Raw genomic sequence first — 26,327 nt, 5'->3', positions numbered from 1 at the left:
CCCTCATCTTTGGCACCATGTAAGGTTCTGGAGCAATGGCACAAGCCAAAGTGAGTGAGGGGAACCCCCAAAGAATTAAGGCTGCTTCCCTGTGAGATGAGAGCTCAAAACAGAAACAGAAATTTAGAAAATCAAGTTATATTTCCTTGACACTTGGGCCTATGGTTTGAGATTTATACCCACTATAATTCGTCTATTTTCTGTAGAAATTAACAAAATTTTCAAAAATCCTAAAAAGAGTACTAATGGGAAACAGTGTCATTCTCAGCTATATTGCTTCAAATCCAGGCATATATTTTTATGGGGCGTAAAGCTTTCTGGGGCAGAGTGGTAGGACATAATCCATGTAAATTTTGATAATATCCTGGAGTTATTTAAAAATATCTGACATTCCTTCACACCATTTCAAAGGAATGAAGCAGTGACTTGGACATTTTAAGAATTGATTTATAATATTTAGAAACTTTAGAATTTGCTTTAGAAGTTTAAAAGTATGCTTTAGTGTTTATATTAACTTTCAGTGCAAGTTAACAATGTCACATGTTTTACCATTCAGTAAAGTCAATTAGTGGCTTATCAGGGTCTCTAATGTTCTAGCTTGATCTAAGAGTCAAACTTAGAGTATTTACATCATGAGCTCTATTCTCTCTGGCTACCCTGCAAAGATAACATTTCTCATAACCAGATTTGTGATAAGGATCAGACAGAGAACATTGCAGGTTATATTATCTGGTAAGTTCACATTGGGCAACTTTGCTTTGAAGTCTTTTAACCTGATCTGATTGGCCAACTAACTCTCAGAGGACTTGATTCAAATATAAGTGACCTAAGGCTTTACAGGGAGATGTGGAGATGAGAGAGAGAGAGAGAGAGAGAGAGAGAGAGAGAGAGAGAGAGAAATAGATGTGATGGAGAGACAGACATCGAATGAATGGATAACTGCTTTTCTAGGGGGGTCTGAACTAGAGAATTAGAGTCCTAGCTCTTCCTCGGTACTTATGTGACCTGAGGTAAGCGGGTTAAACCTCAAGGCCCCCCTCCTCCCCACCCCGTCCCTGTCCCCTCATCCCCCAAATTCCTCCCCTTCCTCATGTGCTCCAAGAATGCTAATAGTCTCCACCGACTTCCACGGGGACAGGCTCACGTGAGAGATGATGTGACCGAATGCTGCAAAGGCCCTGGCTCACCTGGGCACTCGGTGTTCACGCCCCCAGGGTCCTCCTCTTTTCTGATGAGGCTCCTTAAAATTTAGAGAGAGACTTATTTATGGAGACTGGCCATTTTATAATCCATATCTCCTTCCAGCAGAAGTGTTTTTTGGTTTTTTTTTAAGTAGCAGAAGGACAAACTTGACCGAGCGCTCTGGCCCTAGTTCTCTTTCTCTGCGCGGTCTTGGTGTCCCGGAGACGCCGGATCGAGCGGCCAGTGATAAGACCCCCTCTGCGGTCGGCAGGGGCGTCAAGATCAAGGCCACACCCCGCACGCGTGGCCAGTAATTCCTCTTCGCCTTTTACTCGAGGTAGGCACGGCCGGCCTTCAGGATGGGCTTGTCGTAGCGGCCACCTCCGGGCACCACGCCGACCACAGCTCTAGAGGCTGGCCAAGGAGATGACCTTCTTAGAGCCCCAGGCAACTTCACTAGGGTCTTCTTGGTCTTGAGGTTGTGGGAGCTGATGGTGGCGTAGTTCCCGGAGGCTCGGCCCCCTTGTCCCAGTCTCCAAGCTTCTCCTCCAGGTAACACAGGACAGTGCCCTGGGGCATGGTGCCCATGGGGGGCGCATTGCTGATGTTGAGCTGGGCCTTCTTGCCGCAGTACACGAACTGGCCGACGTGGATGCCCTCGGCGGTGACGAACAGCTCCGTCCGCTTCTTAAACAGGCACGGAACACGGAAGACCACCTAGGTGAGTGGCGCAGCCCGGGTCGTGGGTGACATCCTTCACGATGCCCTTGATGTAGCCGTGCCGCTCCGCGAACTCCACAGCACGCAGACGCGCGGCGCCCTTGCAGGGTTTCACGCGCGGACGGCAGAGCCAGCGCCTTTCCTTTGCCCGTGAATCGCGGGGCGCAGTGTGGCTCACGGTCAGCGCCCGGTCGCACCAGGCCCCGCAGCTGTCCCCCCAGGAGAAGTTTTAAGGCTGCTCATCGCCAGGTATGGCTCTAAAAGCAGGTAATTTCTTTCTCTCCCTGTCCACAGTTTAAAGACATTTTGCACGAACTGGTCATAACTGTAGATTCTCTAGGTTTTATCCTCAAAGCTGTTATAAACAGTTCCGTGGTCATCGAGCTGGTCAGATCTTGTCTCACGGTCTTAGGTGAACAGAGGAGAAGGACAAATGCAGGGATTCTTGTTCGCTCTCGTACTTTGGAATCCGACCCCGTGGAAGAAAGAAAGGACTGAGAGGAAGTCGAGTTGAGATCTTTCCTGGAACGCGCTGTTCCACGAAGTCAATTTACATTAGCCATCCTCATTTACAGAGGATGTTACAGCAGAGTTCGTGGAACACTGATGTTCTTCTGCAGCAGAACGGAGAAGTGAGGTTTTTGGGGGTCTTTCTAACTGGGAATTTTCAGGTCGAAGCAACAGTCAGGCAGTGATTCTCAAATGCATGCAAACAAGTCTGGGAATCTCTTTGTGGTGAGGGGAAAGGAAGGGCATGTAAAGTTTGAAAACCCATATTTGTATATATGTTTAGAAGATAACTACTTTTAAAATAACATGAAGTACATACGATGTGACAGTGTTTTTAATTCTTATCTAATGGGGATATGAGTAAATAAAGCTTGAGAAACTGCTTTAGGCTGCAAAAGAAGGTGCCAGAAGGTATAAAAGTATAGCCCCAGTGTGTGCTAACTAGGAAATCAATAGCAGTTTAATCAATATACAGAGTTACAGAGCTGGAGGGAGCTTAGAGACCACGTGGCCCAGGGATCAGCAAACTATAGCCCCATGAGCCAAATCCAGGCTGGCTGCCGGGTTTCTTTATGACGCGCTAGCTAAGAATGGTTTTTACATTTTTAAATGGTTGAGAAAAAAATCAAAAAGAGAATAATGTTTTATAACATGTGAAAACTATATAAAATTCCAAGTTCAGTGTCCATAAAGTTGTATGGGAGCACAGCCATGCTTATTGGTTAATGCACTGTCTATTGCGGCTCTCCTGCTACAAAGGCAGAGTTGAGTAGTTGTGACAATGTATGGCCCGCAAAGCTTAAAACATTTATTATCTGGCACTTTACAGGAAAAAATGTTCTAACTCCTGATCTAGCTCAGGGTTCAAGCCAAGAAATTGAGGCCCTGAAAGGGTAAGTGGCTTGCCCAAGCTCAGACGGCTAAATAATAGTAGGTTCTTAGTATTATTCATGATATCCCTTTTCATTCTATGTCTTTTTAGTTGTCATTACTACGTCAGCAGTTCTCTTCTCTCTTTGAAGTTTTTCTAGCTCCAAAGATCTTCCCTAATGGAATTTTCTAGAGTGTACCCACAACTATTTTTGACAAAGACAGGATATGTTTTGCTTTGCTTCAAATGCCCTTTTAAAGGATATTCAGGATTTTGCTGACCTTTCCAACTAAAGCATCTTGTGACCTGCCTGAAATTTCTTTATAAGTTAGTTTCCGAATCCATTAACAGGCAGTTTATTACCTTTTAAGAACTTTACAGGCAATTAGGATCTATTGCCACCAAGTGGCCAATGACACCTTGGTATGCTTGCCCAACTGAGCTGTCATAGAATTGTCATAATATCACAAGGTCTCATAGTTGGAGCAGACCTTAAATTCCAACCACTTAACAATGAGTCATTGGTTAAAGAGATTGTAAAGCTCTCTAGTCAATTTTAGAAATAAAAATAGAGGGTTTATTTTAGACAAGCATGCATACTTAGTTACTTTTAAAGCCAGATATAAAGAAATGCAAAATCACAAATACAATTTGGTGCTATCCGCAAGGCTTCAATTGTTGATAAAACTGACCCTGTTGTTAGACTATATCACAGCTTTTTAACTCGTTCTGTTGTTTACGTTTAAGTACCCCTCAGAGGTGTTTTAAAACAACCTGATATTATCAGCCCTCGCAGCTTGCTGGTATTTATCTTTTTATTAAAAGAGAAGTTGGTGGCCTCTGTAGCTGCTTACCATCCATCAGGACAAGCCTGCTCTCCTTCACGGCCCTTTCTCCTGTCACGTAATGGTGAACCGTGTGTTCATATCTTCTACCCATTTTTATACTGGGTTCTTGGTCTTTATTTCCTTTGACTTCTAAAAATAATTTATATATTAGGGATATTGCGCCTTATCTGTGATATATGTTGCAAATATTTTTCTGTCAGTTAGTGATTTGTCATTTGACTTTACTTTTGGTGTTCTTTTATGTGATGTGACAATTTTTTTATTTTTACATAGTCAACTATATCAGTATTTTCTTTTACTGAATCTGGATTTTGAGTCACAGATAGAAAGTCTTTCCCCAAGTTCAGGTTGTACAGGAATTCACCATTGATTTCTTCTAGTATTTATGTGATTTTATTTTTTACATTTAGATATTCTAATCCATTTGAAGTTTGTTTTTGTATATGGTTTGAGGTATGGATCCAATTTTATCTTTTTCGAAATTGTTTTCAAGTTGTCTTCACATTATATATTTACCCCAGTGATTTTTAGATGCTTCCTTTATCGCATTCTAAATCTCCACATATACTTAAGGTTTAATTCTGGACTTTGTATTCTGTCACATAGATCTGTCTGTTCATGTGCCAATACCAAACTTAATTATAGAAGTTTTATAATATATTTTACTATCTGGTACAGCTGCTTTTCTCTTATAGCTCTTCTTTTTCATATTTTTTAAAAAAGCTATACTTGCATGTTTATTTTTCCATATGAACTTTAGTATCAGCTTTCTAGTTCCAGAAACAAGCTTATTGGTATATTTATGGAGAATCCCATTTAATTGAGAAATAAACTTGGGAAGACATCTTTTTAATGTGAGTGATCATATTTGAGAACATAAAATGTCTTTCCATTTGTTCAAGTCTATTTTTGGGTGTTTCAGGAGGTTTTAAAGTTTTCAGGTTTTTTTTTTTTTTGGTGAGGAAGATCAGCCCTGAACTAACATCCATGCCAATCCTCCTCTTTTTTCTGAGGAAGACTGGCCCTGGGCTAACATCTGTGCCCATCTTCCTCCACTCTATATGGGACACCGCCATGGCATGGCCTGACAAGCGGTGCCTCGGTGTGCACCTGGAATCCGAACCCGGGCCGCTGGCAGCGGAGCACGCGCACTCAACTGCTACACCACTGGGCCGGCCCCTAAAGTTTTCAGGTTTTAAAGTTTTCTTCATATTGATTTTGCCCATTTCTTGTTAAGCTTATTTCTTTGAATTTATTTATTTTTGTTGCTATTGTAAACAGGGCTTTCTCCTTGATTATATCTTGTAACTGGTTATTGTTATCTAAAGGCTATTGATTTCTATACATTAGTTTTATATCCTGCTAATTTTAGAATTCTTTTGTTACTTAGTTTTACCATGGATTCTCTAAGATTTTTTGGGTATACTATTGTGTCATCTGTAAGATGCGGGCTTTAGGACTGAGGTGTATATATTTTATTACATTAAGGAAATATGAATTAATTCCTATATTCTTGAGTGCTTTTTTACATCAGGAATAGGTGTTGAGTTTTGTCAAATATTTTTCCACCCTTTATGGAGGTCATCATATGATTTTTCTCCTTAGATCTATTAATATGGTGAATTATAGTAATTGATTTTCTAATAATGAACCACCCTTGTACTCCTGGAATAAAGCCATTGGACATGGTGTATTATTTTCTTAATGTGGCATCGGATCTTGTTTACTAATATTTTAATTTAGGATTTTTGCATCAACATACATAAGTGATATTTTTCTGTCATTTTCTGTACCTTATTTTTGTCAGGTTTAGGAATCAATGTTATGCTTTAATTCATGAAAAGAAAATTTGGATGTTTTCTCTCCTCTAGAACAGTTTGTGTTGCATTGGGATTATCTGGTCTTGGAGGACATGATAGAATTTTCTTTGAAACTGAGCCTGCTGCTTTTTTGTGAGTAGTTCTTGCATAACTTTCTCTATTTTTGTGTGGACGTTGATGTGTTGAAGCTTTTTATCTCTACTGGAGTCAGTTTTGATAGACTGTATTTTAGTAGGAAATTATCCATTTCATCTAAGTTTTCAAATGTATTTGCATAGTGAAGTACAAAAGATTACCTTGTGATTTTAAAAAATATTTTCTTTGTTTCAATGATTATTTCCCTTTTGTCATTTATTATTTTGTTTGATTTTTGTTAGTTTTTCAGAGAACCAGAGTTTTGATTTATTAATTAGTTCTACTGTTTTTCTGTTCTTTACCTCATTGATTTTGGCTTTTAGATTTATTAGTTCCTTCCTTATCCTTTCTTTTGGTTACTTTGTTTTTATTTTTCTAGCTTTTTGAATTTAAATCACTTATTTTCATTGTTTAATTTTTATTGCTATGAGTGTTTAAGACTATGAATTTTCCTCAGATCACTTTTAAGTGGATCCCATAGATTCTAATATGTAGTGTTTCAGTCTTGTTTTTTTTTTCAAATTCAATAATTTCAAAGAAAATAATTCATATTTTCCCTTTGATTCAAAAATTGCTTAATAGAAGGTTTCTTAATTTTAAGGTGGAATGGCCTTTTTGTCTTTGATTTTGCCATTAATGTCTAGTTTTATTGCATTGTGATTATCTTAATTCTCTCTCTCTCTTTCTTATTTTGGTGAGGAAGATTGGCCATGAGCTAACAGCCGTTGCCAATCTTCCTTTATTTTATATATGGCATGCTGCCACAGCATGGCTTGATGAGTGGTGCGTAGGTCCATGCCTGGGATCTGAACCTGCAAATCCCAGGCTCCCAAAGCAGAGCATGAGAACTCAACCACTGTGCCACTGGGCCAGCCCCTCTTAAATCTCTTTTTAACTAGTATCTCCCTTTTTCTCCATTGATTTATTGGAGAAACCAGGCCGTTTATCTCGTATAATGTTCCATGTCCTGGATTTGGCTGTTTGCTTCCTCATAATGTCATTTAACTTATTTTTTAATATTTCATGTTTCCTGTAAATTGCTGTTTACACCTAGAGGTTTGATGAATCTGATTAATGTTTTATGCAATAATACTTCATGGGGATGCTATATACTTCCCATTGCAATATGTCATGAGCATGGAATGTCTTGTCCTACTTGAGTGATGTAAATCTTATTCATTGGGTTTAGGTGAGTCAGCCTGATCCTCCATCATAAAGTTCACTATCAACCTTTTATGTAATGGTTTTAGCATCCACTGATATTGTACCCTCCACCCGTTATTTCATTGGGTGTAGCAAAATGGTGATTTTCCTGTCATTCCTTTTGCTATTTTTGGTTGTTGTAGTGCTATTTACTTTTTAAACAGCTTTACTGAGATATAATTTATGTATAAGAAAATGCATGTATTTGAAGTATACAATTTAATTATTTTTGACAAATTTTTATTCCAACACAGATTATTATATAATGTATTAATAAATATTATATATTAATAACTGAATTCTTCTATAAAGAAGAATTTTTCATCATCAACTATTTGATTACTCTGAAATACAGTTAATTTGTCAGTTAATTTGTAATGAGTTGGTGCCCTGGAAATGTCCACTGATGACAAAGTGTTTTTTTTTCAATTCTTTTTTTTTGAAGGGAACTGGGTTAGAAAGGTATTATTATGAACTCATGGATTTTTATATATTTGAAATGTTCCAATCAATTAGTCACTGTCCTTTTATTAATGCTCATCTTTTCCCATGTTAGGCTCATTGGGGCCCCTTCAAATTGGCTCTTATGTCTTTTTGATACAATTCCAATAGTCTTTGATAGCTTCTTTGCTTTTTGGTACAAAAAGATGTCATCAATTTGTCTTATATATTTCCTACCACAGACCTGGAGTCAACGTTTTTCTAAAGACTCTTGGTTCCTTTTGGTGGAGAATAGTATTTAGAGCTATGGGCTTTTTAAAATGTTTTTATTTTTAATCTTTCTAAAATTATCTGTTGGTTCATTACTAATTACTAATGGTATACATTATTGACATACATTATTGGGATAATTTTTTTATATTAATTGTTTAAGCTAATAGTGTTTGTGTGTTTTTTTTTTTTTTGGTGAGGAAGATTGGCTCTGAGCTAACATTTGTTGCCAATCTTCCTCTATTTTGTGTGTGGGATGCCACCACAGCATGGCTTGATGAGCAGTGCATTGGTCTGCGCCTGGGATTCGAACCTGTGAATCCCAGGCTGCCAAAGCAGAGCGTGCAAACTTAACCACCACGCCACCAGACTGGCCCCTAGGTTTTTGTTTTTTTTTTTTTTTTGGGTGAGGAAGATCAGCCCTGAGCTAACATCCATGCCAATCTTCCTCTTTTTTTTTTGCTGAGGAAGACCAGCCCTGAGCTAACATCTATTGCCAATCCTCCTCCTTTTTTTCCCTTTTTCTCCCCAAAGCCTCAGTAGATAGTTGTATGTCATAGTTGCACATCCTTCTAGTTGCTGTATGTGGGACACCGCGTCAGCATGGCTGGACAAGTGGTGCATCGGTGTGTGCCTGGGATCCAAACCCCGGGCCACCAGTAGCGGAGTGCGTGCACTTAATCACTAAGCCATGGGGCCGGTCCTCCAGGTTCGTTTTTTAATGTCAGAGCTAAATAATAGTTTGGGGTTATTTCAAGTAACATTATTCTTTTTTGCCTATTATCTTTACTCATGTGGTCTGACTTTACTTACCACAAAAATTATGAAGAAAGGGCACTGGAGCCAACAAATCAGGAGACCTGGGGACTCAGGCTCACCCTGCAGGTGGCATGAACTTGAGTGAACTACCTGCTCTCTCCTTTATGTTTCTGACTCCTGGTCTACCTAGGCAGGGGTGAAGACGGTGGGCTGTCTCTGTGGACGGCCTACAGCTGTGTATGCTGCTTGGTGTATATCACCTACTCATTTGGGTTCAACAGTCGGTTGGTCTTAGCCAGAGAAGCAAAGGCAACCAAGAAAGGTCTATGTGAGGGGCCAGATAAGTTAGAGACACTTGTTCCTTTCCATCTTCCAGACCCAGAAGAAGGAGAGGAGTAGGAGTGAAAGGATAGACCATGACCATTTCTCATTCCATTTCTTTCAAGCCAAAGTTGGCCTCGTGATGGGAGGAGGAGAATGTGATCGTTAAATTGGATATGAAATGCAAATTTTGAACTCAACCAGACTATTTAGTAAATGAAAGTGACTGGAAAGGTATAGATTCTGCCCAAAATGTTGTTAAAGGATGGGAAAGAGAGTTTCAACAAAGCCTGATCAAAGGCAGTGGCGGGAGAAAAGTAAAACTGTTTGAGTTTGTAGCCCATTGTGTTCAGAATGTTCAATAAACTAGGTATCTTTGGTAACCATGATGGGAGAAGTTAAATTTTTATATTCATCAGTGTAACAAAGAGAGATTCTGGAACAGAAAATTTAGAAGGAATTTCTTTACTTTAAGCTTGTTGTTACATGCCTTCAAGTCAGCTCCGACTCCTGGCGACCCTATGAATGAGTGCTGTCCACAGTGTCCTGTCCTCAACAGCCCTACTCAGCTTCTGTAGACTCATGCCTGTGGCTTCCTTTATGGAATCAATCCGTCTCAGATTTGGTCTTCTTTTCCTGCTACCTTTTGCTTTTCCCAGCACTGTTGTCTTTTCCAAAGAATCCTGCCTTCTCATGATGTGCTCAAAGTAGGACAGCCTCAGTTTATCATTTTTGCCTTGCGTGATATTTCAGACTTATTTTATTCTAGGGCCCACTTGTTGGTCTTTCTGGCAGTCCAGGGAATCCATAGAGCTCATCTCCAACATCATATTTCAAATGAACCAATTTTTTTTTCCTATCAGCCTTCTTCACTGTCCAGCTTTCGCACCTATACGTGGGAATTGGGAATATGAGGGTGTGGGTAATCTTGGCCTTGGTCTCTAATGACGCTTCCTTCCACTTGATGATCTTTCCTAATTCTTTCATTGCTGCGCCTCCAAGTCTCAGTCTTCTCTTGATTTCTTGGCTGTAGTCTCCATTTAAATTGATGACTGAACCAAGGTAAACAAAGCCATTAACAATTTCAGTGTCTTCATTGTCTACATTAAAGTTGTGTAGTTCTTCTGTAGTCATGATTTTTGTCTTCTTGATGTTCAAAGGCAGTCCTGCTTTGGCACTTTTTTCTTCCTCTTTCGTCCGAAGTTGTTTCAAGTCGTTGCTGCTTTCTGCCAGTAAGATGGTGTCATCTGCATGTCTTAGACTGTTGATCTTTCTTTCACCAATTTTAACTCCCCCTTGATCTGAGTCTAGCCCAGTTTTTCATACGAGATGATCTGCATACAGATTAAACAGATAGGGACATAAAATACACCTTTGTCTGACACCTTTGCCTATAGGAAACCATTTTGTATTTCCATATTCTGTCTCCACTCCTTGTCCACAATACAGATTACATGTGAGGACAATCAAGTGCTGAGACATGCCCATTTCTTTTGGAGCAACACATAGCTTTTCATGATCTATGCGGTCTAAGGCTTTGCTGTAGTCTATAAAGCATACAGTAACCTTCTGAAATTCTTTGGAGCACAGAGGTTGATTGTCTCCCCTACTCACTCACTTCAGACTTTTCCTGTAATTCATGTATGCTCCACTAGGTGGCAGCAAATAGCTTGGCTACGCCATCCATGAGCTCAAATTATAATTTTCTGCTTAAATTTCATTGTAGATTTTTAACTGTATATTTTTCAAATAAAAACTAACAACGTTATTTAAGTATTTTAATAAAAACTTTAAATTATTAAGTATTGCTTTATACTAATAGAAATCAATATTGACCAATCAGATGTTTTTTAAAAACGTCTAAAAGGCCGCATAAATAAAGCTATTTTTCATTCTATTGCTAGCTAATCCTGTTCTTTTTTTTTTTTTTTGTTCAGGAAGATTGGCCCTGAGCTAACATCTGTTGCCAATCTTCCTCTTTTTGCTGAGGAAGACTAGCCCTGAGCTAATATCTGTGCCCATTTTCCTCTATTTTGCATATGGGATGTTGTCACAGCATGGCTTGATGAGTGGTGCGTAGGTCCATGCCCAGGATCCAAACCTGCAAGCCCTGGGCCACCAAAGCAGAACACCTGAACTTAACCACTACACCACCAGGCCAGCCCCAGCTACTCCTGTTCTTATCTCTGGATTGACTAGAGTACTATTCCTTAATTCCCTCTGATGTTCTCTTGTAGTAATGTCAATAGGAAATGGCTGGCATAGCTCTGAGACTTCAGCTAAATTGGGTAACACAAATTTCTTGTAGTTTCCTTCTGCTACTGGCTCTAGGATGTTGGGGTTCAGGTAATAATTTTTGTGTCTGCCTTTTTTTTTTTTTACTTGTCCGTAAGTTTCCATTTCTTATTTTCAGAGTTTCGCTTTTATCCCTTCTATTGGCAGAATCAAGAAATGAGAATTTCTGACCTGCTGAGACCAAAAATCCCCATTCCGCCAGGTTACTTTCTTCAATTAGAGGACAGTAATTTTCCACTGATTCATAGAATGACATCACTTTTTTCCCATCAGCTTTCTAACTGGAAATTCATTTAAACTACTTTACATAGGATAGTACTTACTTTGCCACATCGTAGCCACAAATCTGAATTATTTTAGAAAGTTCTAGACACAGAGGGCATTTTAAGCCAAAATGTAAAGTTTCTGAGCAGTAGTTCCACAAACATTTATATAGTTTTAAAAAATAAACTCTCAACTTTTCATTACAAAATTTCTAAACATTCAGAAAAATAGTGCACTGAACACCCATATACCACCACTCAGATTGAACAATTATTAATATTTTACCACATATTTTAATATACGTCTATAATTTTTTGTGAAACATTTAAAAATTGCGGATATTGTGACCATTTACCCCTAAACAGTTCAGCCAGCATCCCCTAAAAATAAGGACGTTCTCCTACATAACCACATTATCACCCTAAGAAAATTAACAGTACTTCCTTAATTTTATCTAATAAGTAGTTTATATTCACATTTCCCAAATTTCCCTCAAATTCAAGTTTCACACATTACTTTTGGTTGCTATTTAGAATCTTATAATCTAGAAAGGCCTTTCGTTAAGTAATGATATTGACTTTTGAAGAGACCAGAACAGTTGTCTTATAGAATGTAGAGTATTTTGGATTTGTCTGACTTTTGCTTGTAGTGCAGTTTGATTCCTGTCACCATGTGAAAGTTTTCAGAAGTTGCAGTGGTTTGAAGCCACAAAATCTTTTGGTCTGACTGATTCTTTCTGGAAGACTGTCAACCATAGAATGTCAGAGCGGGAAAGCCCACCCCCACTGACCCATGAGAAAAGGGTGAGTATGATAGTTTCCTGCTGCTTCTGGAACAAGTTACCACAAACATAGTAGCTTAAAACAACACAAATATGTTATCTTATAGTTCTGAAGGTCAGAAGTTCAAAATGGGTCTCACTGGGCTAAAATCAAGGTGTGGGCAGGGCTGCATTTCTTTTTGGAGACTCTAAGGAAAACTCTGTTCCTTGCTTTTTCCAGCTTCCACAGACCATCTTCAGTCCTTGGTTTATGGTCCCTTCTTCCATCTTCAAAGCCAGCAGAGTAGCATCTACAAATCTCTCTAACCCTGACCTTGACTTTCCTGCCTCCCTCTTCTACTGATAAGGACTCCTGCGATTACACTGGGCCCACCTGAATACAATCCAGGATACTCTTCCTGTCTCAAGGTCAGCTGATGAGCAATCTTAATTGCATATACAACCTAATTCTCCCTTGCTGTGTAACATAATGTATTCACAGGTTCTGGGGATCAGGATGTAGACAACATTGGGGCCATTATTCTGCCATAACAGCAGGTGACCTGACAAAGAGTTGTAAGTTACTCCCAAGAGTCCTTTTAATACACTGCAACCTTATATGTTTGTTTGTTTTGTATTGGAATTCTGTAAAAGGTGATCCTATGTTGAAGAAAGTTTAATAAAAGAGGCATTAGAAGGATTTTATGACAAAATTACTTTCTTGTAACCAGGTGGATCCACAGTTTGGTTCTGGAGGATAGTGCTGATTTGTGTATCTGATATACCTGAAGTCAGATTGTTTCACTTGCCCATTTTATTTTGATAAGGAAGTTAAATGTTTTCTTTGATTATAATTAAAGAATCTCCATGGCTTAAATCTTATAATTCACTTCAACTCAACGTCTCAAATTGTAGTTATCTTCTTCTATCATGTCAAGCTACAGTAAAAGAGCCCAAAAATGTAGGTGGGGTCACATATAGCTCCTTCTAGGTTATCTGTTCAAGTCAGAACTGAGGTGTGGATCATGAGATTGACTCCCAGACTCATGTAGTGTCAAGACTTAATACTTTACTAAAGGGTGAGGTTCTAAAGTGGTCTCAGGCCCACTCAATATCCGCAGGGCCCTCTGGGTGCTGATCTCCTGTTATGATAACTTTTATAACTACTAATGCAATAGAAATTTTTGTTTCTGCTTCACATATTTTTCTCAGATTTAAGAAAAATCAGACTCATTGATGTTTCGTTAAATGCAATAAAATCTGTCCTACTAATGTGGGGGTTTTCTGAAGTGGCAAATGAAAATTGTTGGGTATTATTGATCAGATAGGAAAATCTAGATTATTGGGAAAGGAAAATTATGAGGTTTTAGTTAGTAGAAGTGAAATGTTTTAAGTTAGTACATTTAGGGGGCTTATTGAGGGAGTCAGACAAAATAAGAAGGAAGAAACCACAGAATCTTGAGTTGAGCCAAGAAAATAGCTCGAGTTGAACCAGATGTATGAGAGAGTTCAGTTCAAGTCTGAAATTTCTACTCTTGGGTGCCCTGATTATGAGGCTTACTCTTTAAATTAATGATATTATAATGAGAAAAGCCACAGCCTCCACCTTGGGGGAAGGTCTGGAAGGAGTTTGAGAGGGGCTTGTGAAGTGGACTGAGGAAGTGATCTTGAAGGCGTGGTCTTGGATTGCAAATAACAGTGATTATACAGGCCTGTGAGCTCAAGAACATCTTGGAACTTCAACTATGTTGAATGTCCCACTTAGGTGGTTGTGTCAGGGGAAGTAAACTGAGTGTTTTTGTGTGGTATCCACATTGTGTCATTTGTTCTGCCCAGTGGCCATTGCTACCTGGGAGAGAAACCCAGGGCCATGGGAATTTAGAGCTTATTCTTCTGTGTGTTCTAGATCCTGACCAAGAGGGCCACCTGCAGGGGTCAACAGAGAAACTAGAGATACTGCAGGATGCTTAGAAGTAAGTGAGGAGAATGCATCACCTCCATTAAGGAACCTGCAGGAGAGGGTTTCCCAACAATGGAGGGGGTCTCACACCCATGAGCAAAAGAGTCAGCTATGAATACCCACTGGGTACCAGTCAATATGGGACTTTTCTGTCCAACTTGCATTTTCTTCCTCCCTGTGCCGCAACCTTGGAGGGGTTAACCATATATGTAGGGTGGAGAGGGCACAGCACATCTGGGGTAAATAGGGAACTAGCTGACCACATCCCCTTCCCTGACTGCTGGCTTCTCTCTCTGCAGGAGGCGTGAGCTGAGAGAAAAGGAGGACACCTTAATTAAACCAAGAGTTTGACTAACATGAAACTGGACATTTTAATTACTGATTAGAACCTCGTATCACCTAAGAGTTACCAGAAAAGTCATACCCAAGTTTTTCATTTAGGAGCTGGAGAACTAGGCTCACAGAGCAGATTTGGATGGATATGTGAAACAAAAATAAAGTTACTTTAGGATTATATCCCACGAGCCTTGCTTGTTCAGTATGATTGTTACAGTTGTGGAAGTCCAGGATGGAGATGCCTGGTGCCTTGATTAGCATGCTGGGGGAGGGGAGAAGGGTCAGGAGACTGGAAAAGAGGAGAGACTGAGGAATGCTAATGACATCTTGTTTGTGTTATATTTGTCTTGAAGTTTACTTGTCATATCTGTATAACAAAGAAAGTGATTTTTAAAATTATTCTTTGAGTGTTTTACCTTCCACCTTATCTAAGGTCACTTAATATTGGCCAGGGTGTAGGAAATGGATTAACATTCTCGTTGGCCTATCCAATCAAGAGTTCTGGTGGGTTTCGCTCAAGAGCCCACGAGTGATTTCTTCTAATTACTGACAACTATAATCTTGGCTTTCTTAGTCCTTAAATCATAGCTAAACTACCTCAGGTGAGGCTGTGTTTCTTCCTCTTTCCTTCCTTCCCTTCCACATTTCAATGATGTTATATAACATTACAAAAGTAAACAAACGATAGACTCTATTTTCCTCCCCTGTGTTCCCTCTTCTTCCTTTTCACTGAAACTTCATTGATGTTATTCTGTGTGGACATACTCTTCTGTGTCCTGCTCTCCCCTTAACGTTACTTCTAAACTTGATGACGAGTTTTGACATAGTGCACACACTTGTCATATCTGATGGCTGTGGGCTCTTCCACAATGGGATTACAGCGTAACCGCCTCGGTGTTGGGCGTCTGGATGCTTTCCTGTTTGTGTCACAGGACCTCAGCAGTGTGTCAGTGCTCCCCTGGGTGCAGTCTCCCTGCACGTGGCCCCGGCAGGTGCTCATTTAGCTGGAACACGGTACTAATTAATTTTGCTGCCTATTGGATTATTTCCTTAGGAGTGTGTACATAAAAGAGAAATAACTAGCACAAAGGCTAAGAAGGGTCTGTTAGACTTTTAAGCCTTTTGCCAGAGGATGGTCTAGAAAACTTGAGCCAGCTGACAACTGGTTCATCTAAGGATAAGATCATGATAGATCACATCAGAAGATCCAGGGAAACTTGTCTTTCATCAAAATCCAAGAAGGCCTTTCTGATAAGCTTCAAAGAATTACTTTTGGAACCATGTTGTGAAGGTCTTAATTTTATTTAAAAATTTTTGTTTTTCAACTAAAATTTTAGCTTCTTGGCAGACTTTTAGATTCTTTCTGTTTCTGTGAGTGTTTGATGGACTGACGTCTCTTGTGACAAATGGGGCCAGTCAAATCACTGAAATTCTTTTGTGTGATTTTTTTGACTGGTGAATTCTTTTTTATCCTTTGGGTGATTTTTAACATATTTTTTTTTTATTATGGAAATGAAATAACCTTAAATTTTAAAAAATTAAAAAAAATGGAAAGAACAGAAAAATGAAGCCCCATGTACCCATCACCCAGCGTCAACAACCATGAACTTTCTGCTGTTCTTTCTTATCTTTCTCCCGATATACTTACTTCCTCCCTCATTGTGGTATTTTAAAGCAAGTCCCAGGCATCATATGATTTCACATAAATACTTCAGTGTGCATCATGTTTTGTTAAATGACTTCAGTCCGTATGACAAAGCAAATGGGGTAAAATGTTAACAATAAGTGAATCTGGGTAGAAGGGGTACCATGTTCTTTGTACTACTTATTTTTGCAAGTTTTCTGTAAGTTTGAAATTATTTCTAAATAAAAAGTGAAAAAAAAGAAGAAAAAACATGACCACAGCATCACCACATATGATACTCCAAGGAACAGATTTTCCTTGTTTTCCTATAAATCATGCTCATAGAAAGGAATTAAACGAAAAAAACAGAAAAATATTAAAAAGAAAATAAAAATCACTTATAATTCTAACACCAAGACATAATCACTATTAAATGATTATGTATTTTTTTCCAGGCTGTTAAACAGACGCAGATACACACAGACAGACAGGCAGACACAAACATATGCATATCATTCAAAAAATCAAGTAGCACTAAAGGGCTTATAATCAAACACGCTGATTCCCATCCTCCCATCCCCTCCAGTCCTGTCCCCTGAAGTGCTTGCCCCTGCTTGCTTTCTCTTTTATCTGCCAGCAGGCTCTCTCTCATGGCAAAATGCCAGCTGCAGCTCTGTTTTCAGCACAGTATCTTTCTGGTAAACCACAGCTCTTAAGATGAAAGGGAATCATATTTTGCTTGTTTTTTCTCAGGAGAGTATGTTTTTCATTTTGTGTTTGATCTTAAAAAGGCTTTGTTTGTGGGTGATGGATCCTGAAGATTGGCTTATTCATCACCCACTTTGACCTGCTTCTAGCATGTCTTCCTATACTATAGAGGCTAGACAGCAAAGGCCACATTTCCAGACTCCCTTATAGCTAAGATTCTGCACATGGCTGATGGAAGACCTGGAAAGTTGACGTGAATGGGACCAAGCACAATGGCAGAGAGGGTTGGTTCCTCCAGGTGCAATGAAGGTTCTAGTGTCTGGTTTCCTGTGTCATGGGTGCTGAAGGGAAGGCAGGAGAGGTAGTGAGATTTTTGCCAGAACAACCTCATGGAGGAATTAAGTATTTCTCCTGGGTGCATTGTTCCTGGTTGTGCAGCATTCAAGCTTGGATCATCAGAAGTTTATAAGCATCCTATACCCTATAACAAATCTCTTTCTGCTTAAACTAGCTAGAGTGGATTCCATTGTCTCTGACTAAGAAATTCAATAGAAGAAATCATTGAACTCGATGGTATTTCTTGAGTATTTAAAAGCAAACCCTCTAAACTTCAGTCACTGTGGTTTTAATGATTTTCCGTATTTTTCCCATACTTCCCTGGAGGCAATAATTTTACGTCACTTATTTCATTTGGCAAATGACCATAGTTGGTAATTATGGCAGGTAATATTATATCCTCTTTATATAAGAAACTGAAACAAAGAAAGATTAAGTACCTCATCCAAAGACATATAGTTCATCTGTTATGCTGCTTAGAAGCCCACTCCTAGTTTTCCACTATTTCGTATGCCCAGCCTGTTCATGAGTAAATAAAACTAATAAAAAAATAGTTCCGTAAAAGTCCTGGGCCCCATTATAGTTCTAGCAAAACTGTATAGGAGTGGCAACTGACCTAACAGGGTGATTCTTATCTAAAATGGTATGCTTATCTGTTTAACACTTCATTACATGGTTATTAAATTCTTTTATTTTTCTGATCTAATTTTTTTGCTCGACGTACAAAATCTGGGAAGTATAGACAATTTTAAAGAAGCATAAATGATTAGTGCACCATCAAGCAGCAATCTGTTTATTTATTTAATTATTTTTTTTGTGAGGAAGATCAGCCCTGAGCTAACATCCATGCTAATCCTCTTCTTTTTGCTGAGGAAGACCGGCTCTGAGCTAACATCTATTGCCAATCCTCCTCCTTTTTTTTTTCCCTAAAGCCCCAGTAGATAGTTGTATGTCATAGTTGCACATCCCTCTAGTTGCTGTATGTGGGACGCGGCCTCAGCATGGCAGGAGAAGCGGTGCATCGGTGCGCGCCCGGGACCTGAACCTGGGCCGCCAGCAGCGAAGCGCGCGCACTTAACCGCTAAGCCACAGGGCCGGCCCATCAATCTGTTTATAATTTGAATATTTTTAGAGGTCAGAGAGTAAAACAAGACATTTAAAGAAAATTGGAAAATTTTGAGCAATAACCACATCTTTGGGTTGATGTCAAGGAGAACAGGCACATTCTTCCAAAAACATTTTCTGTTGCTTTTGTCAGAGCTCAAATCCTGTACTGACCCTGAGGGTTATTCTCTTACCTATCTTCCCTATACTTGCAAGCATTTGCCCTCCATGTGCTGGGAACTCAGTCCTAGAGTTAATTGCTTTTATTGGTTCTGGCCTCCTACTCTAGCTAGCTATCCAGGTAGCTAGTGTCCAAATTTCAGAGGGAGGCAGCTCATGATGTGTCTTTTCTCCCCTCTTCCTTCAGTCCAGCTCTTGATATAAACAGGTGCCTCTACCTCCAATCCCAACCCCCCCACTCTTGTGCAGGATTCAGGGGAGAGGAGGGACATGGTGGTCATTCCAGCAGAGGAGATGGTCCTCTAGCCCCACTTGATGCCTGGTCATAGTTGTCCTTCTAGTCCTCAGAGGCATCTTCGTGCTAGTTCTGCCTGGTGGGCTGCCCCTGTTGGGCCTTCTTCTAGTAGTTCTTCACTTCTCATCCCGCTGGCTGAGCAGCTCCCCTAAGGCTAAAACTCTTCTCCCTGTCTTTGGAATGCGTCTTTGTTCCATGACTGGTCCTCCCCTGTACTTGTTGTGTCCCTGACCCCTACCTCACTCCTTCATAATAGCAAAGTTCTCGTCCAACCCCTAGTACCCCTAATACTTTTCCACGATCCAGGACAGGAAATCCAGGTTCTCTTGGAGACCAGTGATCTCACTACAACAACTTCCTTCCACCTATCCCAATTCCACCCACTTTTGGGAGATGCCTTTTTCTCCAACGGACTCCTAACATGGCCAGCCAGGCTCAGACCAATGCAGGCCACCTCCTCTGGTGATTAACCAGCACCCCTTACTGATGTTCTCTTGCTCTTCCAGCACTGATGAGTTCAAATGCAGGAGAGGAGCAGTGGAAACTGGCTCCATGCAGAGCGGGCCCACAGCTTATACGACTTTAGCCAGGCCAACAGGAGAGACAACATTGCCCTGCAATGCAACTTTTAGAGACAGAGGTAGGGCAGCCCCAATTTCCCCCAGATTGAAACTAATGCAATTAGACAGGTTTCGATAATCATAGGGACTTTTAGGGTGATAATGTTATGTGCTGATTGTTACCTCTAAAGTTCGAATGTAAATTCTTAAAATCTTCCAGGAGACGCTTTCATTTGAGTGAAAATCCTTCATAACTATATAATTCATTTTTATTTTCAAAAGAAAGATAGAGAAATAGTTTCACATTGCCAATGGACTCTAAAGAATCTTTCCCAAAACTCCTAACTTATTTTACATCAGAGAAAAACAAACCCTAGTTTGTTGAAGCTACTGTTTTTCAGGTTTCTGCTACTAACAGATAATAGATTGAGAGAACATGGTTGTTAATTATCTAAAACCAAAACCCAGGAAGACTCAGAACACAAGGTTTATACTTTCCCAAACAGATCTGGAGGAATAGCACATTGGTCAGAACTTTTTTCTAGGAGGAGAGAGAGTGAGCGGGTTGGAGGGCAGAGAGCTAGAGTGAGAGCAGGTGTGGATCTCTGGGGAAGGCCCTGGTCTGTTGCCCTGAGCTGGCAAAGCTCAGGGAAGGAGATGACAATAAAAATGCTGTGTTAGTTTTCTGTTGCTGCTGTAACAAATTACCACAAATTTAGTGGCTTAAAACAATATAAATTTATTATCTTACAGTTCTGGGGGTCAGAAGTTCAAAAAAGGTGTCTCAGGCTAAAATCAAGGTGTTGACAGGGCTGGTTCCTTCTGGCAGCTCTGGAGAGAATTGGTTTTCTTGCCTTTTCCAGCTTCTAGAAGCCATCTGCATTCCTTGGCTTGTGGCCCCCTTCCCTATTCAAAGGCAGCAGTGGTTGGTGGAGTCTTTCTGACATCACATCACTCTGATGGTGATTTTTCTGCTTCCCTCTTCCACTTTTAAGGAGTCTTGTAATTACATTGGGCCCACCTGGATAATTCAGAATAATCTCCCTATCTCAAGGTCAGCTGATTAGCAATCTTAATTCCATCTGCAGTGTTAATTCACCCTTGCCATGTAATTTATCATCATCATAGGTTCTGGAGATTAGGGCATCTTTCCACAAATGCCTATACTGGTTTGGAGATATGCACCCTATTTCTCCTCTGGCGTCTTGGAAGCTTGTTAGCCTCTGTGAATACTCCATACCAGCATGGGGAGGCAGCAGTCAAGTAGACATGGCAGTGCAGGGGCCGGGAGGGAAGGACCTGAGAGCTGCAGTAGTTCCCAGGCCCCAGTGCCCTCTCTCATGAGACAGCTGGCAGGCCTGGGAGGGGGGCTGGCAGTTGGGACAGAGTGACGCAGCGTGAAAATCATTGTGGATCCCATGACTGGGGACCCTATGGGAATATGATGCCTTGGAGGATGGCAGCCTGGAGGCCTAATAATGACTGAGGGCCAGATAAGAATGTTCTCAGAGACGTCAGCAGGAGCTGCTGATGTTTGAGGGACCCCCCACTCCCTTTACACTACAAAGACCTTCCCGGAAGGTGGAAGGAAGAAACTTCTGAACTGACCCCCAGAGATCTAAATTGATTCAGAAAACTCCAAAGTTACTGAGAAAACCCCTATTTGACTAGATGAAGTTTCCATCACTAGGCTGAATGGGACTTTGAGACAGAAACTAGGTTGTTACAGAAAAACACTGACAGTTCATATTTTATACCCCAGATTTTGTGCTGAGAGTTGTGCCTGTTACGTATAAATAAGGACAATGATGTCTGGTCTCCCTTTCTGCCCAGAATATTGGGAGAGACTACTTTATTTGCAAGCACTTGGTGAAATGAAGCTCAGCGTAAACGGTGCGTGTGTTCCTTGGTGAGCCTCCTCCTCCAGACCAGCAACGTGAGTGAGCTGCACATTGAAGTCAAATTCGGGAAGGATGAGTGTGCGACATTTTGCACAGCAAAACTGCTGTTTCCACATAGCTATTTTGACACATAAAAGCCAAGCCATCAAATTTTCAGCTTTTTTTAAAAGACCAAGTAAAATGTTAAATAGAAATCTTCACTCAGCCCTGTGCCTTGCTCAGAGGTGTGACCAGGAGCGGCAGGAGGGGTCTTCCTGTGCGTGACCTTCTCTGTTTCTCACAGTGGTGCTCCTACAAGGTGCCTTCTAATGCCTTTTCATCCAAATTAACAACTGTCATATCAAGAAGTTACTTTAACAGTCATGGACAGGCAGCCCTTTGGAAGAACGTGGTCAGAGGAAGAAGTCATGGGGAGCTGTGGCGTTTGAGGCCTTTATTGCTATATTTGGCCTCGGCTTAAGAGCAGCGTTTAGAGTGGTCTGAGAAACTACTGCCAGACTGGGACAGTCTTCTCTTGGTGCTGCTAGAGATCCGCGTGTCGGTGCCACAGAGGCGGAGCACGGGGCCCTGTGGGGGACTGGCTGACCTTCCGGTTTCTTCACCATGAGCCAGTGTTCCTAGGGCTGACCCCTTGACCTGGGCCCCAGAGTTCTTGGGCTTATTATGGAGAATGTTATTGTGATCAGTGGGCTTGTCATTAAAATCTGTTATTAAAATCAATAAATAAGCTTTGTTTTTGTGAAAAAGTGAAAAAGATAATTACAATATCAGTAATAATATTAACTAATATTTATTGAGTGCTTACTATGTGCTAGGCACCATGCTAAAGTACTTTACATACATTATCTCATTTAATCCACATAAGAGCTCTGAGGGGAAAGAACGATTATTACTCCCTCTTGGAGACAAGAAGCTGGAGCTTAGCGAGGTTAATGTTCCTTGCCTGTGGTCGCCCAACCTGTAAGTGGCCAACCCAGGGCTTGAACCCAGGTGTCTCTGGCTCCTGAGCCTGAGTGCTCTACAGTATGCCATTCAACATTCAACCCCTTTAACTACCCGTGGACAGACTCCCACTTGGAGGGACATAGGTATGGCATTTAGGGGGTGGAGTGCCTGGCTAATGCCGGTGAGAGCTCTCTTGGAATCACACTTTCTTACCCCAACAACTGGTAGGGGGCCAATGATGCGTGCTTATTCTCCGTAGGGGCAGACATGGATCTGAATCCAGGACGCCTTTGGAGCAGAGATGGGGGTGGCTTCTGGACCCCTGAAAGGGCTCACTCACGGGGGTGTGGGTGGTGGGTGGGCAAAGAAAATGGAGCTCAATAATACTGCGTTGTATAAACCAGACTGTGACTTTTTTTCAGTTTCTATCGTCCATGGACTATTACAACAGAAGCATTTTCTTAAGGATAAAGCTGCATATAGCAGTACTCATTACAGATACAGCTCATGGATTCATGCAGTCCCTTCCCAATAATTTGAGGTGATTCTTGTGATCCTGGACCCTAAGCATGGCATCACTATCACATTCCAGACAGAACCAGATGTACTGGTACAGGAGGGATGCCGACTTTCTGGATGTCACATGATAGCAGCAGCAAGTAGGAGACCAAATAGCTTATGGTTTTCATAAATAGGAAGGGACATGTTGACCTTACGGTTTTGAACATTTAAAATTCTTCCTATTGTCAAGGTGTTGGGCAGCACCGGTGACATTCTGTCTTTCGACTCTTAACTCTAGGGGTGGCCAATCTGATGTCCTGTCACTGCACACTTTTGTCTCTGGGCGAGGCTGTCTGCAATGTTCAGGGCAGGCATTTCAATATTAGAAAAATAAAACAACAGAGAGAGTAGGTGGGTAGCTTAAAGCCTTGGTTTCATCTCTGGGCTTTTGGTTGGGATAGAACAGAGGAAGAGGACAGAGGAAGAGACACAAACAGCAAATCTGACTATGGTAACCTCAACGCTCTGACAAATCCAACCACGGAAGCACATGGCTCTTCTGTTTTTAATTTTAAAGGGAATGTTAGTCAATTCACTGTCATTTAAAACAGTGCAAATAAGTTCAAGGCGTTTGCTGTGTCTTATTCCTCCTTCCTTGGAGGAGAGAGTCTGGGGCGATTCCTCATCCCTATCTGAGAATGTGATCCCGGGAAACCTCTCCGGATTCTCCCTGGACTGGTCTTCTCCTTCCATTTTACGAATGCAGTATGTTTTCTGTGACAGTGCTGCCTCCACCGCTGATGACAAAGCTCCGTGAATTGGACATTACAAGTGCTGGGGACATCTCTTCAGGGCTCTTCTTCTCTGGCTGGCGGTCCCCACCCATAGGCCCTTGCAGGCGTGTCTCGTGGGCGCTCAGTTGTGAGTCTGTCTCTCCGCACTGCAGCGGGAGTAACGCCTGGTGTCTGGTCAGGGTATCGTTGCTTTTCTGGGCCTCCAGGGAGTTGTGGTGTGTGGAATTCCTGTGAGCCATGGCACTCTTCTGAGGCTCGTCAAAGCTCAGCGAGAAGGTGACTGTGCCACTGCCGAAGATGACCTTCTGCTTGCATCTGGGCTGCTGCTGCGGTTGCTGCTGTTGCTGCAGGGTCAAGGGCTGCTGCGGCGGTGGCTGCTGCTCTTGCTGCGTCAGGCCCAGTGGCTGCTGCTGCTTCTGCCTCTCGGGCTGTGGGAAGGGGTCTTCGCTGTTGCTCTTGCTGCTGATGGAGGAGGAGGGGGTGGAGCCCGTGGAGCCCCCAAGGCTGCTGGACCTCTTGCGGGAGACGTTGCTGCGGCGCAGCGTAGCCCGGGCTGCCACCTTGAAAGCGTGAGCAGCGGTGCTACAGCGCACCTCCTCAATGGTGTTACGGGATGGCTTGAAGAGGATGATGTAGACCTTATTGAAGAAGATGCAGGCCAGCAAGCCAAAGCTGGCTGCCAGGATGGCAATCACCTCCACGGCAGAGACAAACTTGCCGTAGGTGCTGGCGTAGGCTGGAATGAAGGAGATCCAGACGATGAAGAAGATGAGCATGCTGAAGGTGATGAACTTGGCTTCGTTGAAGTTCTCTGGCAGCTTCCGGGACTTGAAGGCAAAGAAGAAGCAGATGGCAGCCAGCAGGCAGGTGTAGCCAATCAGGAAGCCCAGGGCCATGAGTGAGCCCTCATGGCATGTGATGAAGATGATCTCATCTTCCAGCTCGTGGTTTCGGTAGCTTGAGGGGGGCGCTGTGTAGAGCCAGATCACACAGATGACGATCTGCATGAAGGTGCAGAGGAAGACCAGCAGGAACTGCAGGTTGAGCCCCCACCACTTGCGGTGGAAGCTGGTGGGGATCTTGGCCTCAAACACCAGGAGGACGCGATTGGTTTTCACCAGGATGCAGGAGATGCAGAGCACGAAGCTGATGCCAAAGGCTGGCTGGCGCAGGCGGCACGTCCAGTCCTGGGGCTCACCAATGAAGAACAGGGAGCTGGAGAAGCAGCAGAGCAGGGAGAAGAGGAGGAGGTAGGAGAGCTCTCGGTTGGTGGCCTTGACGATCGGCGTGTTGCGGAACTTGATGAAGACACCCAGCACGAAGGCTGTCAGGAAAATGCCCAGCACAGCAAATAGGGTGAGCGCAATCCCAAAGGGCTCCGTCCACGACAGAAACTCAATCTCTTTGGCAATGCAGGAAGTGTGATTCTCATTGGACCAGAAGTCATCGGGGCACTTGTCACAGGCACTTGCATCTGTAAAACGTCCCAGTGAATAGTTAGTTACTGGGTCAAATTTGTGAGTGTGAATGTAGTGATGAGGGGGCACAGGTTATTGGATGTGAGCACCTTAAATTTTCTTTATTGATTAAAAACTGTGATTTTTACATTATTAAATAATATGCTGAATCTTGACTTATGTTTAATTATATTCTTAGTTAATTTCATGTACCTTTGATGGTTCTGTATTTTTTCCCTTTGTACATGGTGGAGGGTGCTACAGTCTCCTTTAATACTACCTGCTGATGGTTAAGAATGACCATTCTCAGCAGAGTATGACCAATCTTGTTGGATAGGTGGCTGCCAGGGGTCTGGTGTAGTCCATCGACTTTTCACAGAGTGATTTAAGCTCAGCCTGACTCATTTTGGATATATGGATGGGCTTTGTAGACATGCCAGAGCAGACTTCTCTTAGATCAAGGCAGAATGTCCCATGCATATGACCTATGCCTCCCTTACTCCACATCCATGGCTTTCCAGTGAGGGAGGCTGCCGACTCATTCAATAAACAAACATTTATTAAGTCTCTGCTAAGTCCCTGGCAGTGTGCAGTTTTGGGGAGGGAAAGGAGCATGGGCTTTGCAGTCAGAGATCTGGTTGGGAATCCTGACCCTGCCATTTACTAGCTGTATGACTTTGGCCAGGCTCCTTAACTCTCTGAGCCTCAGTTTCCTTATCTGTGAATGAGAGCAATAATAACCCCATTATTGTGGTGAGGATAAAATGAGATAATAACAATTACAGTTGATAGTTATAGAGTATTTCCAATACACTAATCAAGGTTTTCATTTAACAGACATTTATCTAGAACTTACTATGTGCTTTACCAGTATTAACTCATTTAATTCCCATTTTAGAGATGGAGAAACTGAGGCACAGGAAAACCATAAGTAAGACAGCAAGTACAGTGCCAGGCACCCAGCAGGCAACTATCATGGCCTATTAACTCTGGCACATTGAACAGACAGAACTTTGTCTATTCAGGGCCACTGAGCTATAAGAAAAGGCAGACAATATTGGAGAGTAATATCAAAGTAAAAGAAAGGTGTGTAACAGGTGTGTTTGTAACCTTTATTGGTGTTACAAGACATCTACTATTCCTTTCCCATCCCCCTCAGGGCCCAGCCCAGCACGATGCTCAGACGTACCTTGTATAATGAGAAACTGTGCTAAGCACCATCTCAGC

The 26,327-nt window shown here is 41.7% G+C and overlaps 1 protein-coding gene and 1 pseudogene across 2 annotated transcripts in view; both read right to left on the bottom strand.

Moving 5' to 3' along the window:
• Window positions 1-1,140: 1,140 nt before the first annotated feature.
• LOC131415077 (large ribosomal subunit protein uL2-like) lies at window positions 1,141-4,222 on the bottom strand (annotated as a pseudogene).
• Window positions 4,223-23,603: 19,381 nt separating this feature from the next.
• CASR (calcium sensing receptor) overlaps window positions 23,604-26,327 on the bottom strand; it is a 29,916-nt gene continuing 27,192 nt past the window's right edge. For both annotated transcript variants that reach the window (XM_058555542.1, XM_058555543.1), the window contains exon 6: window positions 23,604-25,117. In XM_058555542.1, the coding sequence (XP_058411525.1) occupies window positions 23,604-25,117 (1,514 nt within the window). The remainder of the gene's footprint in view (window positions 25,118-26,327) is intronic.

This window comes from Diceros bicornis, chromosome 15 (assembly GCF_020826845.1).
Source record: "Diceros bicornis minor isolate mBicDic1 chromosome 15, mDicBic1.mat.cur, whole genome shotgun sequence".
NCBI classification, from domain to species: Eukaryota; Metazoa; Chordata; class Mammalia; order Perissodactyla; family Rhinocerotidae; genus Diceros; species Diceros bicornis.
Note: the sequence above shows the minus strand (reverse complement) of the source record. Positions and strands in the feature narration are given on the sequence as shown.